The sequence below is a fragment of the Cyanistes caeruleus genome, chromosome 5 (assembly GCF_971803275.1).
Source record: "Cyanistes caeruleus chromosome 5, bCyaCae1.hap1.1, whole genome shotgun sequence".
Lineage (NCBI taxonomy): Eukaryota > Metazoa > Chordata > Aves > Passeriformes > Paridae > Cyanistes > Cyanistes caeruleus.
Genome location: NC_141705.1, coordinates 28,855,853 through 28,874,234, shown reverse-complemented (window position 1 = coordinate 28,874,234; position 18,382 = coordinate 28,855,853). Strand labels below are relative to the sequence as shown.

General features: G+C 36.6%; 1 protein-coding gene across 3 annotated transcripts in view; it reads right to left on the bottom strand.

Moving 5' to 3' along the window:
- Positions 1-16,970, bottom strand: part of TUSC3 (tumor suppressor candidate 3) — a 111,071-nt gene extending 94,101 nt beyond the window's left edge. For 2 of the 3 annotated variants that reach the window (XR_015286776.1, XM_086888695.1), the window contains exon 1: positions 16,777-16,970. Coding sequence is in view for 1 of the 3 variants with exons in the window: in XM_086888695.1 (XP_086744821.1) it covers positions 16,777-16,902 (126 nt within the window). In the remaining 2 variants the exon portion in view is untranslated. Of the gene's footprint in view, positions 1-16,207; positions 16,260-16,776 lie in introns of those variants that run through there. The other variant, XM_086888698.1, reaches the window with a different exon arrangement.
- Between the last annotated feature and the right edge of the window lie 1,412 nt (positions 16,971-18,382).

Genomic DNA, 18,382 nt, shown 5'->3' with positions numbered 1-18,382 from the left:
CATGACACTTAAGCATATGCTAACAATCAGAAGTCCCATGGAGAAAACCCAAATCCCATGCAATAGCAACTGAGTATTTCCTTCCACAGCTTGGTATCTTGATAAGTTATCTGCAAGATAACTTTCTAAAAAAATGATTTATCAACCTGGAAATAAATGAATGACTGGTTCAAGGGCAAGTTTAAAAAGTTAAGAGCCAAAAAATAAATAATAAAAAAGGAATTCTTCAATTTCTATCTTTACTTTCAAGGGGTATAGACCTGGAAGGAAAGCTGATACAAGGCAAATACCTGAATTAAGAACAAATGCATTCAGTCAACTCAGCAGTGGGCAGGAACTCAAACAGTGGCTGAAATAGGCTGATGGCAACTTGAAGAAAGAAGAAAATAGTAGGATCTAGTCTTTCTTGAATGCTGTCAACTGACCCCATTTGGGTCTTGAAAGGAAATATTTGTATAAATACCAGCACTAAATGTGCACATGATCTCTGATTTTAGAATAAATCATACAAATCAGAAGGTAAGAGAAAAGATGAGTACCAAATAATGAAATCAACCCCTTGATTCCTTTGCACATTTGTCTTCAGATATCATCATGATTACAGATGTGCTTTCCTTTCTCACTCCAAAGAAATCCAGAGGGTCTTATAGAAAAGAACAAAAGAAAAATTTCCAAACAATACAGATCTCTTCAGAGGCATCAAACTTTTACTCAACCTATTTTTGCATTTCATTCATCTCTCTCCTTAGAGGAGAGCAAAACATGACACTCTGTCTTAGAACAACAGATATAAAACAGATAGTGGGAATACTTTTTAAATCTATCTGTACATACCAAGAAGAGTAGAATATCAAAAAGAAGGGAAAATTTAAAAATACCAAAACTCTTGAGAAAAATATTATAAATTTTGTAAAGATGAAACTAAAGGAAAAAAGATAAAGGAAAAATATCTAGATAATCACAGAAGTGTGACACTAAGTAAGAAGTATGATGACAAAAAACATAAGAAGGAAAACCATCATATGAAGAAAAAGTAGAATCACTGGGAGTTACAACATGAATAAACAGACTGGAAGAAAAATAATGCAGTATTGCACTGAAGGCAAGCGACATATAACCTAATACATGAAGTGAATATAGGAAGTCTGAAAATTGACTTTGAACAGACTAGAGAACAATTTTTGGCAGAAAATACATGCGTAACTTTCCCCAGGGCAGCCACAAATGTTTCAGGATGAAGTCTGCTCTCTAAGTTGAGCAGGCTTTAAGATTGCATAATATATGTGAATATTCTATTTCTAGAGATAACAGAAAAGACTAAGATAATAATAAAAACTAAAAACAGTAGGAACCAAATTATGAGAAGCAATCCATACACAAACAAAAAAACCTCCATATATATTTGGGATATAGGAAGGAAATAAGGAGACTTTTAGGTTAAACAGAATGTGAATGTAGTAGGAATTTTAAAAAGTAACTTTTCCTGTAACGACTTGAGTTTGCAGCTGGTGAATTTGCATTTTATGAAAACCCAGAGGGTTTGGATAACAAGTCATACCTTGAAAAATGAAAGAAAAACAACAGGTGGAAAAGGCAATGAAAAGCTGTATTAGAAGATTACTGCAATTATCAAAAATCTGCAGAATCCCTGTCAGAGGAAGGATGAAAGACTGTAAGAGAAATCTACTACTGTGCTTTTTCTTTATGAGCATTATGGCTAGAGTTGCATAAAATTAGATAAATATGCACCCTTGTATCCACACTTTTTCAAGACCATATAATGCTGGCATTGTAAAACTTTCAAAAGACACCAGGGAAACTGTTTTTTTTGACCATGTGCAACCATGAATATTTGATGGACTTCTATTATACATTCAGTTTGTTCTGCTTTCATAAAATATCGTAACATACAGAACTAAATTTCATAAATCCTTTTAAGTCTGACTTTTTCAGATTGACAAAACCTATCATGAGCACTTACAGCCATTTTCTTCCAAAATTAAATTTAATAAATTTGACACATTACTTGCTATCAAGAAAGGCACAAAGCATATAAATATCACTACTTCTTCCAAGAATTAAAAAGAATTTGTGTTGCCATACCTCAAAAAGAAAAAAAACAACCAAAAAAAAGAACAAAAAAAAGATAGAAGGAAAAAAAGAAGCAAGACCAATATACACACCTTTCTTTCTTTCCTATGAAATGGAAAAAGGAAGAAAAAAGGGAAGTATCAACCTTTACAGTTTATAAAATGGACAAGCAACCAAAGTTGCACAAGAAACCAGCTAGATATCTAACAACTGAATTCAAATACCTGAAGTCTGCAGATGACTTTAGCATTAGGGGCAGTATTATCAATGTCTCTCAAGCTGAAAAGGTGAGACAGGAAATTTCTTTCTTCTACAAGGATTTCAGAAAGTAGTACCTTGTTTCATTGCTTCACATGAAATTCATCAAAGCCCACTTCTGTTGCAAGGTCAACTCTTCCATGATGAAGAAATTATTTGATTTTTTTTTTTTCTCCAGATATCAGTCTATCTTGCTATAATTTCTAATGTCCCCTGCCTCTCTGTCAACACTGTCTGCCCAGCAGCAGCCAAGGAGACAGGGGAGATAGTTTAGCTTATCAAAGAAGAACCTAAAACAAGGCTCTTTCCCTTTGCTGAGATGAAGTTACAGCTTTATTCCTTGGGATCCTTCGGGGTGAGATGCAGGAGGGAAAGAGCAAGAGGTATCAATAAGCAGTCCTTTTTCAAGACTGGGGAAAGGGGTGTGGGGGATTTACACAACCAATAAGGGGAGCTGGGGAGAACAAGATAAGGGTAAGAAACTTACAATTCTACATTTTCGGGGACACATTCTTTGGGTCATGCCATTTTTCCTAACTCCATTACAACACTACCTGATTCTCTAAAGTGAGGTACAACTTTACAGCATTAATTATAAAAGACAATCAAAAATATCTACAGCACTTTACATGGTTAGCAATAGCAACATGATCCAGTCAATTTAATGGACAGCCTCCTATCAGACCAAAAAGTAAAGGGTCCAAAGCCTTTATTCATGGAAATGAATAAAAATCCTACTTTATATTAAGAAAAATTCACATTTTCTCTTCTTGCCAGAAAGGATAAATTGTAACACAGAAATGTTCATATGACACAACTATTTTATCACTAAAATTTGTGTGCAAGTTCAAACTATTGATTTTTCCTTCTTTCTTTTTAGGATATGCAAAATCATCCTTTTCCTTCTTATGATAAAAGATTTCAGTAAAGAGATTTGGCAAGCAATTTTAAAAAGTTAGAAAAGTAGAGAAAGTTTTGAAGGCATCACAATTGGGTGAAAGCTTCACTTTTAAAAATTAGATAATTTGTATATTATAGACACTACACCTATTTTAATATGTTTCGGAGTACTATGTTTCCTAACGCTTTCTTCAAACTTTTCATCGTGACTCATTGTCATCGTGAGAGAAATCTTCACCTGCCCTCACATCTATTTTACTGTCAACTGATTGCTAATGATTATTCATAAATTCTTTGCCACCTCTGACATTCACTCTCCATAGTTTTTTTATTTCACCATCTATTCATTGGTCACTTTATTGTCAGAGTTTCGTACGAAATTCTGTTCCTCAGGAGGCAAAAACACACGTAAATATAATAGAACCATTAAGTTTAGCATTCTTCCTCATGCCAAGTGCCTCAACATTTTCAAACAAAACCTTTTACCTCTCTCAGCCATCCACCTGAGATTCTGGCATGCTTGCCATTTACCCATACATTAAGAAATAGAAGTATCACGGATTCCTGAGTAGGAATTCCTTTAAGCAGAATACTACCTTCCCAGTAAGTAGTTCATTAGAAGAGAAAGGACATAGCATGGTGCTAAGTTAATGAATGCATCCAGTGGTTTAACAGGAGGTAGACAATCTCTAGTGGCAGATAAAACACTTAATCCTTTTAATATAAAATAATTACTTTGCACTTTTAGATCTATTTCTGAGTAATTTAAGGAGAAACTATTCATAGATACCAGTACATAATTTTTATCTAAATAAAAAAAAAAAATGTGATTAGTAAGACTAAAGCAGAAATTCATTGTGGAATATTAAATCATGACTGTACGAGCAATCCGGAAGCTTTAATGCAAAACCTAATGGTTTAAATATGTTAAGAAACAGATGTTTAAACACCAATACTCAGCATTATTTTCTATGTTAAATGTTAAAAATTCAGGTATCTTATAGGGAATAACTTAACTTGCATTGAGAAAACTGGAGGTGGAATTAATGTCTATGTTAGAAAAATAAAAATATGATGTGCTTTCCAAAATTACATTTCATTCTCATAAAAACATTCTCATAATATGAAGTCTAAATTTTTACCTTCTGAAATCAGCTTCTAAAATCCACATGAAATCAAATTTCTAATTCTATGCATTTTCATTCCTAGAAAAAATGACTTTGTTGTAATGATGGGAGCCAGCTAAAAGTGCCTCTCAAAGGCCATATTAAAGCAGACTTCTAAAATTTTTTGTAGTCAAGATTCAGTGTAAAGACTTGAGTAAAAATGGGTTTCCTCCAGAACATTTTTACTATCAAAACAGTTCATTAGAGTAAGGAAAAGTTCCGTTTTCACTTGGGAGAAGTACAGACATCAAATTGCTTTTGAAAACAAAGCTGCTGTATCAGCTAATGAACTTGTAATTTTCTCCCTCACAGCCAAGCAAGCATGAGTTCTGCATGACAGCACAATGCACTCATTGCTCAAAAAAAACCTTGCTGTAACTGAACAGCTTTAGCTAGATTTTTGAATCACTTAAGACACATGCCAATAGATGAATACAATAACACAACCAGAACTATATCACTTTAATAGGGTGGGACAAAAAACTATTAAAGTTCTATTTTCTATGATTCTACATGTCATCTGAATGTACAATATACACCCGAATTTACAACCTACCTAACGTCACTCAGTTGAGGTTCTTGCAAAATTAACATATTTAAGGTGTCATCATATCTATTCTAACTTTATGAAGGGGATAAGGAGGGAAATACTCAGTTCTTACACATGTGGGACCATCTTCATTGGTACTGCTACTGATGGCCCTACAGGTGGCTAAAGCTCCAATACTAACATAACAGAATTCTAGAGTGGGGTGACCTTAGGCTTCATTGCTTTCTGGTGTAGCTCACTTGCTAATATGTTTTCTACAGTATAAAAAAAATTTGCACTAAAATTTATCAGGTTTAGAGCCTCTCCTCTCATTTATAATTTCATTAAAACTGAGTCAAATAATGTGGTATTTGACCACCTATAGATCAAGTCATTATAATCTTGTGCTATACTCTCTTTTGCTTGCTATCTGTAGAATAATGAGGTACTTAGATTAACCCACACAGAGCAAGTAAATCGAGGAATTTGGATCTACAAGAAACAGAAGGAGAAACCAGAGTGGGAAATTCTGATGTTGAACACCTGTCTGCCACCAGGTACTTACAAAACATACTTAGATTTTGTGTAATCTCCCTTTGCTTGGATATTACATTCTTGTAATACCCAAATGGCTTGGAATACTGGAAGAAAAATACAGTACAGATTTGAGAACCTTTATGTTCCTACCAAGACCTCTATTACCTTTTAATATTCCAGGGCTGGCTCTTTGAGCACTGGGTGTATTGCACTCTATACTTAGTTCCTTCAGCCACCTCTACTGTCACAGAAAGTTACAACTGAGAAGGTGATAGCTGCTTAGAACAGAAAAATCAAGTGTACAGAGGTTATCCCGGGAAGCCCTCACTACTTTAAAGTAACCTTGATTTCTTTCACTGTCCTCCCAACTGGTTTGGCATGCAGTACTCATGCCCAGATGGTGGACAAGTAAACCTACTTGAGCAGATTGTATTACAATGTTTTACACTGAACTGTTATTGGATTAAATGTATAAATAGCTGTGGGAACCCAGGACTTTCCTCTTTCAAATGATCATCATTCAGCTACAAAATTATCTTCCCTCTTGTCACTCCTCTGTGGCCCAACGAATTCTGCAACATTCTCCAAATCTCTGTGTTGGTGTAAGAAGACAGTTCAGAGTGCAAACAATGCTCTAGAGGGGGAAAAAACAGATACACTTCAGAGCAGGAACTTTTTGAATTAATACAACAATGAAGATCATCTTAAGAGGATCCAAGCACCCAAAGGAAAAGATAGACAAGTATTCAAGGTACCCTGTGTGAAGCAGAATAAAATTTTCCAGAAATCAAATTAATATCTACTGCTCCTACTGTATCAATTTCCCAGACATGTTTTAACCATAATGTTACTGTGGAAAAGGCTGAGATGTCACATTTAATTGAAAACTTAACTCCTATTGTGAATGTTACAAGTTCATAGCACACAATGACTTAAGGAAGTTTAGTTTCTGTGCGCAGAATGAGCTAAAATACAAGATGTCAAATCAGATGAGAACTATCCTTCTTTATGTACTAAAATAGAACTTCAGGTAACTATTACTTTTATATAAATTGAATTATGTTAGCAGCCTCACAAACCAATGTGCAGTTATATGAGGGCATTTTAGTTTAAAGTTTTACTCGGAAAGCTACATTCTCCGTGAAGTCTAGTTAAAGCATTTTGATCATTTATAGCATCTAGAGTTACAGGACAAAAACCCACAGATGTCAACACCAAGGCAAATGCTATTTAATTTGGACCAGGGCAAACCAATGTGTGTACATATATATGTGTACATAAAGAGGCACACATCCCCCCATCTCCATTAAGTGATTTGTTCAGCTTACAGGAAACAAAAAAATGAAAAATCTTAAAATGCATTTGAAGCAGAAAATGATTAGCAATGTCCCTGACATACTACAGGGAGAAAGTTTCAGATCCCTTGATGTTGCAGAACAGAGCTTAAAGAATAACTAGGAAATTAGGTAAAAGAATGTGGAAGTAGACAAGTAGATTGTAAATGTAGCTGGAACCAGTGGATAAACAGACAATGAAGAACCCAAGTGGTTTTGTGGCAGCTACCTAACAAGAAAAAACAGCACATGCCCTAAGAGAAATTCAAGGCAAGGTCACTTAGAATTTTGGGGGCTCTCAGTGAATATAGCCACCTTCAGATGATTTTCTAAGACCATAAAAAGACTTCCAGTAAGGGGCAGAGACATGTAAAATTGTTCTAGGGAAAGTGATGTTTATGTATTAGCTTGTAAGTATATTGCAGTGACTATGTACGGTCATGATGAAATAAATATCCCATTGTAAAATTTCATGATACACATACAATAAGAGAATGCGCGCAGCACTGTAATACAAAATGCCTGCTTTCTAATATTTTAAATTGCACTAGAAAGATTATTCTGTGGCTGATTTAAGAATCACCCCAAATCAAAAAAAGCATAAAGGAAATAAAAACCAATGCTAATATCTAAGTCTGTACAGCAGATACAAACAACTTTATCTTTTCCTCTAAACAAATTGCCCAATAAAAAGTTAGTGCACTGGTGTCAATAAGTAGATTTGAAAAAAAGTTTAGACAAGATCTCCCATTCATATCTAGCTTAGAAGAAAAAGTATGTTACAACATAAGAAAAATATTTATGCAATAACTTCATCATTAATGCACCATTCCTGTCCTTTTCATAACAATTCCTGTCTCATCTACTCAATGTGCTGTCACATTGTCACTAACTAAATCCACCATCTGTGGACAAATAAGAGGCATAAAAGTCCTACACCTTCAATTTTGGACTGAACTTCCTGGGACTGGCATTCTTGAAATTCCTATAAAATTCCTGCCATTCACTTTCCATTTCAGTTGGAAGCTTTAGAAGAAATCAGGCATAGAACAGAAATGGAAAAAATTTCCACTGAAATGTTTTATAGCTCAGCCATCAGCTATTAAGAGTACAAACCATGACTAATATATTTCAAAGTGTGATGCAAAAGTAATATAGAATTCAGATAACTTTATTAGTTTCTACCCTCTAATAAAGACGTGGTTAATTTTTATTTTCCCATACATATTTTTGCCTATCCTTCAGCCCAATCATAAAAAAAATCCTGCTTTATCAAAGAAGTTAACTTCAGCAAGCTCCCTTTATAATTGTTATTATTTTTAAGGACCGTGTACACAATCCTCACTGGAGAATCAGTATACAGTCATCACCACTAACTTTGCCTGTAGCTGAAGTCTATACAATACTTTAACAGCATATATTATGAATAGCACATTTGCATTTACAGTTTTGACTTTAGCATCCAGATTCTGGAGAATTGTAAGATTGCAGAAACATGCCTTTGCATTTTGTATTCCCTAGTTCAAGATCACCGACTACATAGAGTTCTGGTACTGTGACCTATGATGAGGTGCTCTAGTCCTGTTAATTAAATTGCTCTACAATTCCCTCACCTAACTGTAGCTTGAATTCCTCTCTTTGGAAAGACACCTAAACATATGTAGATACAGCTAATTTATTCCTTCACTATATGTAGCCCGAGCCCTGCAACTCCTTGGTTATCTAGAAGAGCATTATCGGTGTCAGTCAAAACAGACACAGTATTCTACTCATATTCAAATACTTTCTTTATCCTGCTTGATAACCTTGAAGAAACAAAGTAGAGAAAGGAACGATATCTCAAAAAATTCTGTCTGCTCAGCTTTCTCACTTCCTACATTAATCTCCCATGCAGAATCTGAATCTCTAGCTACATCTTTCACAGAAAGGCAAAGATTCACACTACAATACTTTATTGGATTAAAAATATTTTTAAGTTTCATACTTTCAGTGTATCAGTACCCCAGTGGACCTAGTAATTATGGATTAAATGAAATTTAATTTCACTGCAGTTTACTACCAAAACTAGAAGAGGGTCATATGGACTTGATAAGTAAGAGAAGTAAAAAGAACAGAATATTTTAAATAACAATTTGAACCACTGAAGCAAACAAAGATAAAGCAGCTACAATTATCAAGGACAGTTTAAGCAGTACCAACCATAAAATACCTCTCCTACTTTATTGATAAAATAACCATATTCCTCAGCATAGAGCAGACAAACCAGTGCAATATAACAATTCATTATACTAAACAGGCCCTTGCAAGACGGAAAAGTTTTGAGTTAAAGCCTAACTTTAGATTCAGAATGCATCCCAGACACTGACAAAATCTGAGAAACAAAATGCATGAAAAATCCTGAATGTGTATGTATGACCTGAAATAGGAAAATATAAAGTGAATTAGCTAATTAATTACCTGAACAACTGTCAATTATTTTTTCATGAAAAACGGGCTATGTTTCAAAAGAATTCACAAAACAAGTTGACAAAAAAGCCCCGGAACGTAACCTTAAACTATAAATGGGAATTTTGCAGTATTACCTAAATTTTTACTTGACAAGCTCAAAAATCTACATTGAAGAGATACTTACATCGCACAGACATGAATACATACACAGTGAAATCTCAAAAAGCTAAACAGAAATGTCAATATCCAAGATTCAGCAGACTGTCATAACTGGTCTTTTAAGGTAACTGGGTAACGAAAGGTACTGAACATGCCAGTTTTGTAATAGTAGAGAAGATAGCAATGGTGAGTTGAAACTATGAAAAAGCAGAGCAGAAAATGGTTTCTGTCCTTCAAGCAGCAGATGCTACAGCCTGTAACCTTGAGCAGCTCTGTGAGCTCAAAATGTCATTCCAGAGGGACTGCATAACTGTAATTACCACTTATGTTATGAACTTGATATACAAAATGTTCTATGCAACACAGCCAAACTCTGCTATGCTTAATGACCAGTTCATCTGAAATGCAAAAATGAGTTGCTTTAGATTCAGCAGCAAAGAATGAGAAAAATTAATGGAATGGCACAGTTAGGCTAAGGACTGCAAATGCTTAAGAGGAGGCTATGAACTTGGGGTATTCCAGAATGGTACTGTCAGACACAATCATCAGAAGAAAGTAAAATCATAAGAGCAGATCATATTAGAGAACAGTCTGTCCAGAGAAATGCTTCCTCCCACTACTTTAGCACTCAGGAAGAAGAGTGTTTTCACAAAGAAGCCTCCATTGGAAAGGGTACAAATCTTTTCCCTGTCACAGGACTATCTTCTGTAACCAAACTATTGCCAGGCCTTTTTTTTTTAAATTTTGTCAGAAGCAATCCACTCAATGCATGTATTGATTTCTTTATCTACCTTAGAATATATGAAGGACTTGTGATAATCACACATAAAAATATGAGTTTTCCTGTCTGAAATGTAGCTTTCAGGTTCACTATAAAATATATCTCCATTTGTTCAATGACAATCCCTCATAATTGAAAGTTGTAACAAAAAAAAAAAAAAGGATAGCTATTTTACAAAGAATGAATAAGATATTATTATATATCTTTATAAAACCTCATAGTATTAGATAAAAAGAAAACATTGGCTTTTTGTAATTTTAGCTGCTCTCAGATTTATTAGAGCAAGAGAACGAGGCCTGAATCAAATACCAGGTAAAGGTCCTTCTTTAGTTCTGACCATTACATTAGTCAATAAAATGTGACCTTGAAAACACTTGTAAAAATTAAGAGAATAAATCTGAAGACCCAAAACAATATCCAAAAACTCAAGTGCTTTCCCATTCTAATTTTACTGACTGATTTTTCCAGAGCATGTAGAACTCAAGCAGATACAATCTGTATTTTCCATGTGGTTGCACAGGATGTGCTGTATAAATGGTTATAGAACAGAACAGGGGGAAAGATCAATTATGTCACTGATCTGTCTTATGACAGCAAGGATGCCAAACAGAGACATCTGGGACAGAAAAGTTTCAGGAATCCAATCACAAAATGCTATCAGGCCACTACAAGCACACTTCATTTCACTTACTGCATGCAGTCACTGAAGTTTTCTGTACAGACTGGTTAAAGCCAGAACTGCTAGTCAATTTTGCAGTTTTTGCAAAACTTTAGGTAATTAGAAATAAAGGAGAGAGGGATATAGACGTTTAATGGGTTTGAAAAAACCAGCAGACAATAAGAAATTCTTGAAAACTTTTTTTTTTTTTTCTCTACGCTGTCCCCATTATTTTACGACAGAGAAGAGAAAAACATTTAGAATTGCATTTAATTAATTTTACATTTTCAGGCATGGCTTAGAACTGTTATTTCACTTCAAACCGAGAACACTTATTTTAAAGCTTTAAGCACTGTTTGAAAAATCCTCTCTCTACTGTAACAGTAGCTAAAATGTCCAATTACACAAATGCATATAAAATCTCCACTTAAAATACATCTTTAAAATGGCCTGAAGGCAAATGTAATGTCAGGCCTGCATTTCCCTCCACAGATTCAGCCTTTGCCACATGACAATTTTTAAGAGTTTTTAAAGAGGAGTCTGTAATTGATATAACTGCCAAACACTTTCATGCCTCCTGTGTCAAAAGCAAAAACATGCAGTGCTCCACAGTCTGGAGACCAAACCCAAAATTTTGACAATTACAAGACTATGACGGCTTTATATTCAAGTTTAATGTTAAACAGAATTTCAGCAGACCAAGAGAAGAAACTTAAGTTTTAATTATCACTTTTTTTAATAGTATCAGAAATCCTGAAAAAGAAAGAATTTATTACTTATACTATATGTTAAATTAAATATATGCAAACACTCTCCATTCATCACAATTCTTTTTTCCTCTTTTTCTCTGCTTGCTCTACCATGTTTCTAACATTTCTTTCAATTAAATACACATGCAGAACATTCATCAGAAGAAAAGAATGTTACAGATCATTGAAAACAGCACCAAGAGATAGAGTAAGAAACTAAGTAATATTCTTTCAGTCTTGGAGCAAGATCAAGGACAGCAGATTTTGCTGGCTCCAGCTCTGAATGGGTGAAAATTGCTACCTTTATGGTGAACCACTACCAAAAATTAGATGGGAAAGACATTTTAAAGTGGAAGATGCCATTCTGTCTGAAACATCATAATAATCAATAACTGTGAATAAACACAATAGGCTTAGTAAGAAAACCTAAAGGAAAACAAAAACACATGGCGCAGAAACAAGAGGATATTGCCAATCTATCCCAGTTAATTTCAAATAAAACAGAAAAGTATGTTCAGGACTGAAGATTCTCTTAAAAAAATTATCATATCTAATATTTTAAGCCTTAAAAAATATTACACAGTTGCTTCTATTTATTTAACAAACAAACAATACTCTTTTCTTTATGGTCATAATGAGGACAAGAAATAACAGGCTTAAAAACGTAGACCTTGAATGCACAGAAAATTAGGTTCAATCTTTAGGGAGAAAGAAAAAGTTGTAGAGTCACCACCACTAAAGACTTCTGCGGGCGCATCACATGCATATATGTCAGGAATAAGAAAAGTATAGCTGAACTTTGGGATAAACCATCAATTAGATAGTCCTTCCAACTCTACCTCCCACTATTTCCCACAACTGCCATAACTTCTACACTCAGCTGGGGAAATGAGACAGGGAGAAAAAGGTAAAGAACTATTATAGATACTATTGAAATACTTAATATTGAAATACTTAAAAAATAATCAGGGCAAACTAGTACATCACACAAACTTGCCTTATGGAAGAGTAAAATTACTACAATATTTTTATATGTCTTCAGTCTATCTATTTTAGTAGACTGAAGCTCAACAAAATACTTCCACCTGAAGAAAGCTTGTATGTTGGTCTAAACAGATTCCTTCCCTGTGTCAGATTTAGCAATGACAAACTATCTACAGAAAAAGTTACTCCAATTGCATATCAGTGTTTTAACTAAGCTTCTGAACCACCCACCTGAAAGCTCAAAAAAACCCCATTATCCTCTATGAGAAATGTTTTTAATATTGCAAACCCAATGTTCTCTTTCTATGTGTTTCAGTCACAAAAAAGTCTGTAATACAAAGCCAAGCAGTATATTTCAAGGTGAATTACTCTGATTCCTTTAATTTTTTATTAGTTTAACCCATCTCAAATTGTATAAGATATATAAAAAAGCATTGAAAGGATTGAGAACAGAAAATGCACATATGTTGATACAATTATATTATCTCAAATGCTGTGGAATCAGTTATTATTTTCTCTTATTATGCATAAAGTTTCCAAGAGAATAGTCCTTCTCCAGTGTCTTGTTGCTACTTTACAACCAAGAACTTTTTTTTACTTCTCTTCAACACCAGAATTAAAATCATAAAAGCAGGATTTTCAAATCTACTTAGCTTATAAGTGTGAGCTATGAGGGAATGATGCAGTGTTCTTCATCTCATTTTCAAATTAGTCATTCCAATGTTTTCTTTTTATCTCCTCATTTGTGAAGGCTGTCATGAATGTCCATCATATGGAAATGACACAGCAAGTTTAAAACAAGCAATAAGAAGTTTGTGTGTTTATAAGTTCATGAAGTCCTTCTAAAAACAGCTTCCATGAAACCAGAAGACTAATAGTCTACTAATTCAAATCTATTTTCAAATAACTCTTTATATTCTTGCAGATTTAATCAAATTTAAAACCAACCTTAGCACTTCTCAGTAATTTGCCACAGAAGACAGTTTCATTAGTTACCCTTAAGAATATTTTACTACATAGGACTATGTATTTTAGCAATTTAAGAACTCGTATATTCTCTAAATACAGCTTTAATGTAGTATTTAAAAATCAACACAGAAATTTATAACAATGTTTTCCAGTTTCCCTGGTTATTTTCTCTGCTAGCATCAAGTCCTTCAGAAACATCTAATACCTTAACTCCATCCTCTCCTTCCTGCAAAGTCATCTCCACCTCTTCCAGGCTCATATAACTGATCCAGATACCTCAAATCATTCAGATTTTATGCATACTTTTCTATGTAGTCAACACTTAAAAAGATAAATTAATAAAAAAATAAAATCATTGTCTTCACCAAAATATTTTCCTTCCTTAAGATTTAACTTCAACATCTCAAGTTCTTCTAATTTTGAAGCACTTTTCAAGTAATCAAGGTTTTGTTTTTAAATTTTATTTGGAAAGCAGTTTCTTCTCTCTAGATCTTTACCTCTCTTTCTGGAGAACCACGTCAACAAGGACACACACAAAGCAGAGAAAAAAATGAAACCGAGATGTGAGTTGGTTTTACCTCGTGAGATACACATTTCAACCCTACTACATTAGCTTTTCTCTTGCAGTGTTCACTCTGAAACACACTCTGTGTGTTCAACTATTTTTCCAATTTCCAAAAAACGCTGTGTCAATCTTACCAGCCTTTATATAGAAAATCTTTGGTTCACTCTACACATTCAACTTCCATCACCTTTACCTGTTACCACTGTGTTTCTAGACAGTGCTATGAACAGCAAAATCCCATAGCACAAGATTCTGCACTCTTTCAATTCACATAATTTTCCTCAGAACAGTTTTAAAATATTCATTCCAAACTACTTACTGTAAGTGCAAGTTTCATTTTTCACATACAGATGAAAAATGTTTCCTCTGTATATATTTTCCTCATTATATATACTAGATAAACTACTCAGCTTTTTTAACATGAATATTAAAGGGCAAGAAGAGTCAAGCTTTAGCTCTAACATATACAACCCAGACACATACCACATATAAAACCCTGAAAAAAAACAAGTTACGCTTTATTTGAAGCTTGCATTTCAAGTGAAGCAAGCACAATACTGCATCAGTTTCTGAAAAGATGCAGTCATAGATACACTAAGTCTACATAAAGCCAAGGGTTTGTCCGTATGAGCAGTCCATAGTATTAAAATTAAAATAATAAACAGGAACAAAAAATGGCAGCAAAAAAATCCAGAAGACTGGGATGTGTCAGTTTAAATCCGTTAAAAAGGAAAACACTGAGCTTTACAGAGGAGAAATACCTGCTTGAACTGTAATACCAAATAGGTGGACAAACAAACAAGCATTTCTATCCTTTTATGTACCACCTCCACAGGAGGACTGGGAAACTTTCTAAAAAGTAGTTGTACATGTCCATTTTAATTTGCCACTATTTACTTGTTAGGAAAAGGATTTCACTTAAAAGAAAGATTATTTCAGCTATCTCGGTAGCACAGCTGGCACTCCACATGAAAGTGTCAACAAAAGTTGCAGTGCCAGCACATCACAGCAAGAGAAAACCAAGTGTCAAACATTAAACACATTTTATTAAGAAAACCTAATAAGCTAAAGTTTTGAAAAGGAGTTAATTATAGCAGCAGAAGGGCAACACGCTTTACTGCTTACTCATTCCAGAATGAGTAGAAAAGACAACGCATACCTAGAGTGAAGGTGTTCATTTTTCGAAATGACACCCAAGAGATTTATTTCAATGATCAGATTACTTATCATGTTAAGACCAGAGACCATTATTTAGATATTTAAATAAGAATTTTACATACTAACTTTGACCTGGTAAAATCATAGAATATTATGAGTTGGAAGGGACATGATGATTTGGAAAGGACATTGAGTTAAACTCCCAGCTTCTCACAGTGAAGATTGTCACAGATTTGACAATCTAAAAGTCAAACCACATACACAATGCACAAAAATATTGTCCCTACATCTCCTGAACACCTACAGGCTTGGGGCAAATGACCACTTCTCTGGGTACCTTGTTGTGTGGCCAACCACTCTCTCAGTTAGGATCTCTTTCCTTATATCACATCTGAACTTCCCTTGAAGTAGATTTAAGCCATTCCTTCCACATCCCTGTTGTTTTACATCTTTGGCCCACAAGCCTTAATAACCTACATAGTTCTTTAAAGAGAAACAAAACAAGCAAAAATTTTGACCACACTTCTCTTCATCTGAGCTGCTAGTTCAGAGAAGGAATCAACTATAAAAATTGTTCCTTCCTTCTCTTCCACCACTAAAAAACACTAACCCACAACACTAACAGACGTAAAAAGAGAAAAATAAAATGACAAAATTTTACAGGTTGGTTAAAAGTTCACTCCTCCCACAAACGAAGTTATAGTGAACCTTTAAAGAGACACTACTGGGTGCCTAGCATTTGATATGCAAAAGCCTGACCTGAAATCTAGGGCAATCTAGGAAGAGTAGCCAGCTCTAGCAGCATTGAAATCTGGAAAAGGCAAGTATGTACACGACACATTTTTGCACATTTCCATATTTAAATACAAAAGCTGGTGAAGATAAGCTGTTGATAAGAATCTGAATGAAAACTGCTGTTACCCAGAGGACACCTCGAAGAGAGTGCCATCACCTACACCTGCACCCACACCTGCTACTATCGCTTTGATGCTAGTTGTTAACTGGGCATTTGGTTCACTTGGCACCACAAACACCGGCTTTAACTTCCATCTCCCGCGGGCCGCTCGCCCCGTTTGCCTGCCAGGCCCCCTTGGCCCAGCGCAGACGGCAGCGCAGCCCTGCCTGCCGCAGGACGGCGGCCCGTGCCCCTGTTTGCTCGGAACCTGCGATTTCAAGGCCCACGACAGCGCACGGCACGGGCCTGGGCAGGGACAGTACGCTGGGGACCGCGATTCGGGCACTGCTCGCTGCCCTGGAGACGCCGCCGCCGCGGCCATCACCTCCGAGCAGGGCAGGGGCAGCGGCTGCCCGGCGCCCCCCGCCCCACCGGCGCCCCGCTCTGGGCTGGGGAGGGAGAGGGGCCGGCGGAGAGCGGGGGAGGCCGGGCGGGGGGCGCCGGGCAGACGGGGGCACGGAGACTCCGGAGAGGGATGCAGCGCCACAGGGCACCCCCGGCCGGCCGCGATGGCGAAAGAAGCGAACGTCTCTACCTCCTTCTTTTTCTGTCCTCCCCCGAGCTGTCCGCAGAGGAGGAGCAGGAGCAGCAGCAGCAGGGGGAGGCAGCCCCCGGCCGGCAGGTGCGGCAGCCGCCGCGCTGCCCCGGCACCCAGCGCCATGTTCCGCCCCCGCCGGCGGCACCTGCCGCACCGCCACGCTGAGCCGGCCCGCGCCCGGCCAATCGCAGCGCCCCGCGGCGCGGAGCCGCCTGGGAAATGTAGTTCTGCGGGGCCGGGCGGCGCTCGGCTCTGTGAGGGTGTTCCGGACAGCGCTGGCAACCGGCCCCGGGGGTTCTGTCCGGCCCCGGGGGTTCTGTCCGGCCCGGGGGGTTCTGTCCGGCCCGGGGGGTTCTGCCTTCCCGGGGAGCTCTGCCCACCCGGGCGGTTCTGCCCATCGGGGCTCACAGCTCCTGTGCTACTCCCGACTGCATGCGGCACACAGTGCCATCCTGAATCGACACTGGAAAACAAGACAAAACGCCAAAAAACCCTACCAAAAGCCAACCCAAACTATAGACTTCTTTCTTACACGTTTATGAGCACACACGTTTCAGATTTCATTATGTACACTAAAAGCCATCTTTGCAGAAAATAATATTAATGCAATATGCTGATACAATTAATTCGAATTTAATTTCCAGAGCATTAACTGTGCAGTTCTAAATTGATATTCTGATTCATGATACAGTCCCCAAATCAGTGATTGTGTATTTCTTGGAAGTGCACACTGCAGTGCACAGGATAGGTAATGTTAAATTAATGAGCACATACTTCTCTTTTTTCCCTCGAATTCCAAGTACACACTTTATGCTACACTGGTTACTTACACACAGCTGTGCTGAAGGCTCAGAAAGCAGAACTACTCATTTCTTTGGAGATCTTGCTGTATCACTCAAAAGATTTATGCATTTTATAAAAAAACACTACAATGAAATAGAAAGCTGAGGCCCCAAGAACATATTTGAAAGTATCTCCTTTTCCTGGGCACAGAATTTTTAGATGGTATCATAATATCAGGTGCTACGCTGACGGCACAGCTGACATCCGAGCATCAAGCAGTTAAAACATTAAATAGGCAATTTTTTGCTCTTCAGTTATATTTGCAACGTGTCTTTCAGAAGTTGCATCTATCCATAGGAATAGTAGAACGTAATCAAATAATCTGCCAAACACTTAAGAGAATTCAGACCATTTGTTGTCCACATCCATCAGATTCTGACTATTGTTGAGCAAGAATCACAACCGTAGAATGGTATGCAACCATGACATTGGATTACAGATATTTCTAAGACCTCTGCTCTAAAGAGACAGGATGTGTGTATTGTTCAGAACTGTGTGTTTTTAAAAACACTTTTCTTCCTTGTCTTTATTTAGATAGGAGATGAAAATTCAATGGAAACTTTACACTGGAGCAAGAGAGGCATATATTAATTAGTGTGCTAAAAGTAACATTGCAGCAGAAAATCTCGGGCCACTCTTGCTAAATCCAGAAGGTGATTTCACTGGAACCTTGTTTGAAAAACTCTTGGTATCCTCCTTAGCTTAATAAACTGTGGACCTTTCACTGTATGAAAAGAACATTAAAACTATTGAGAACATG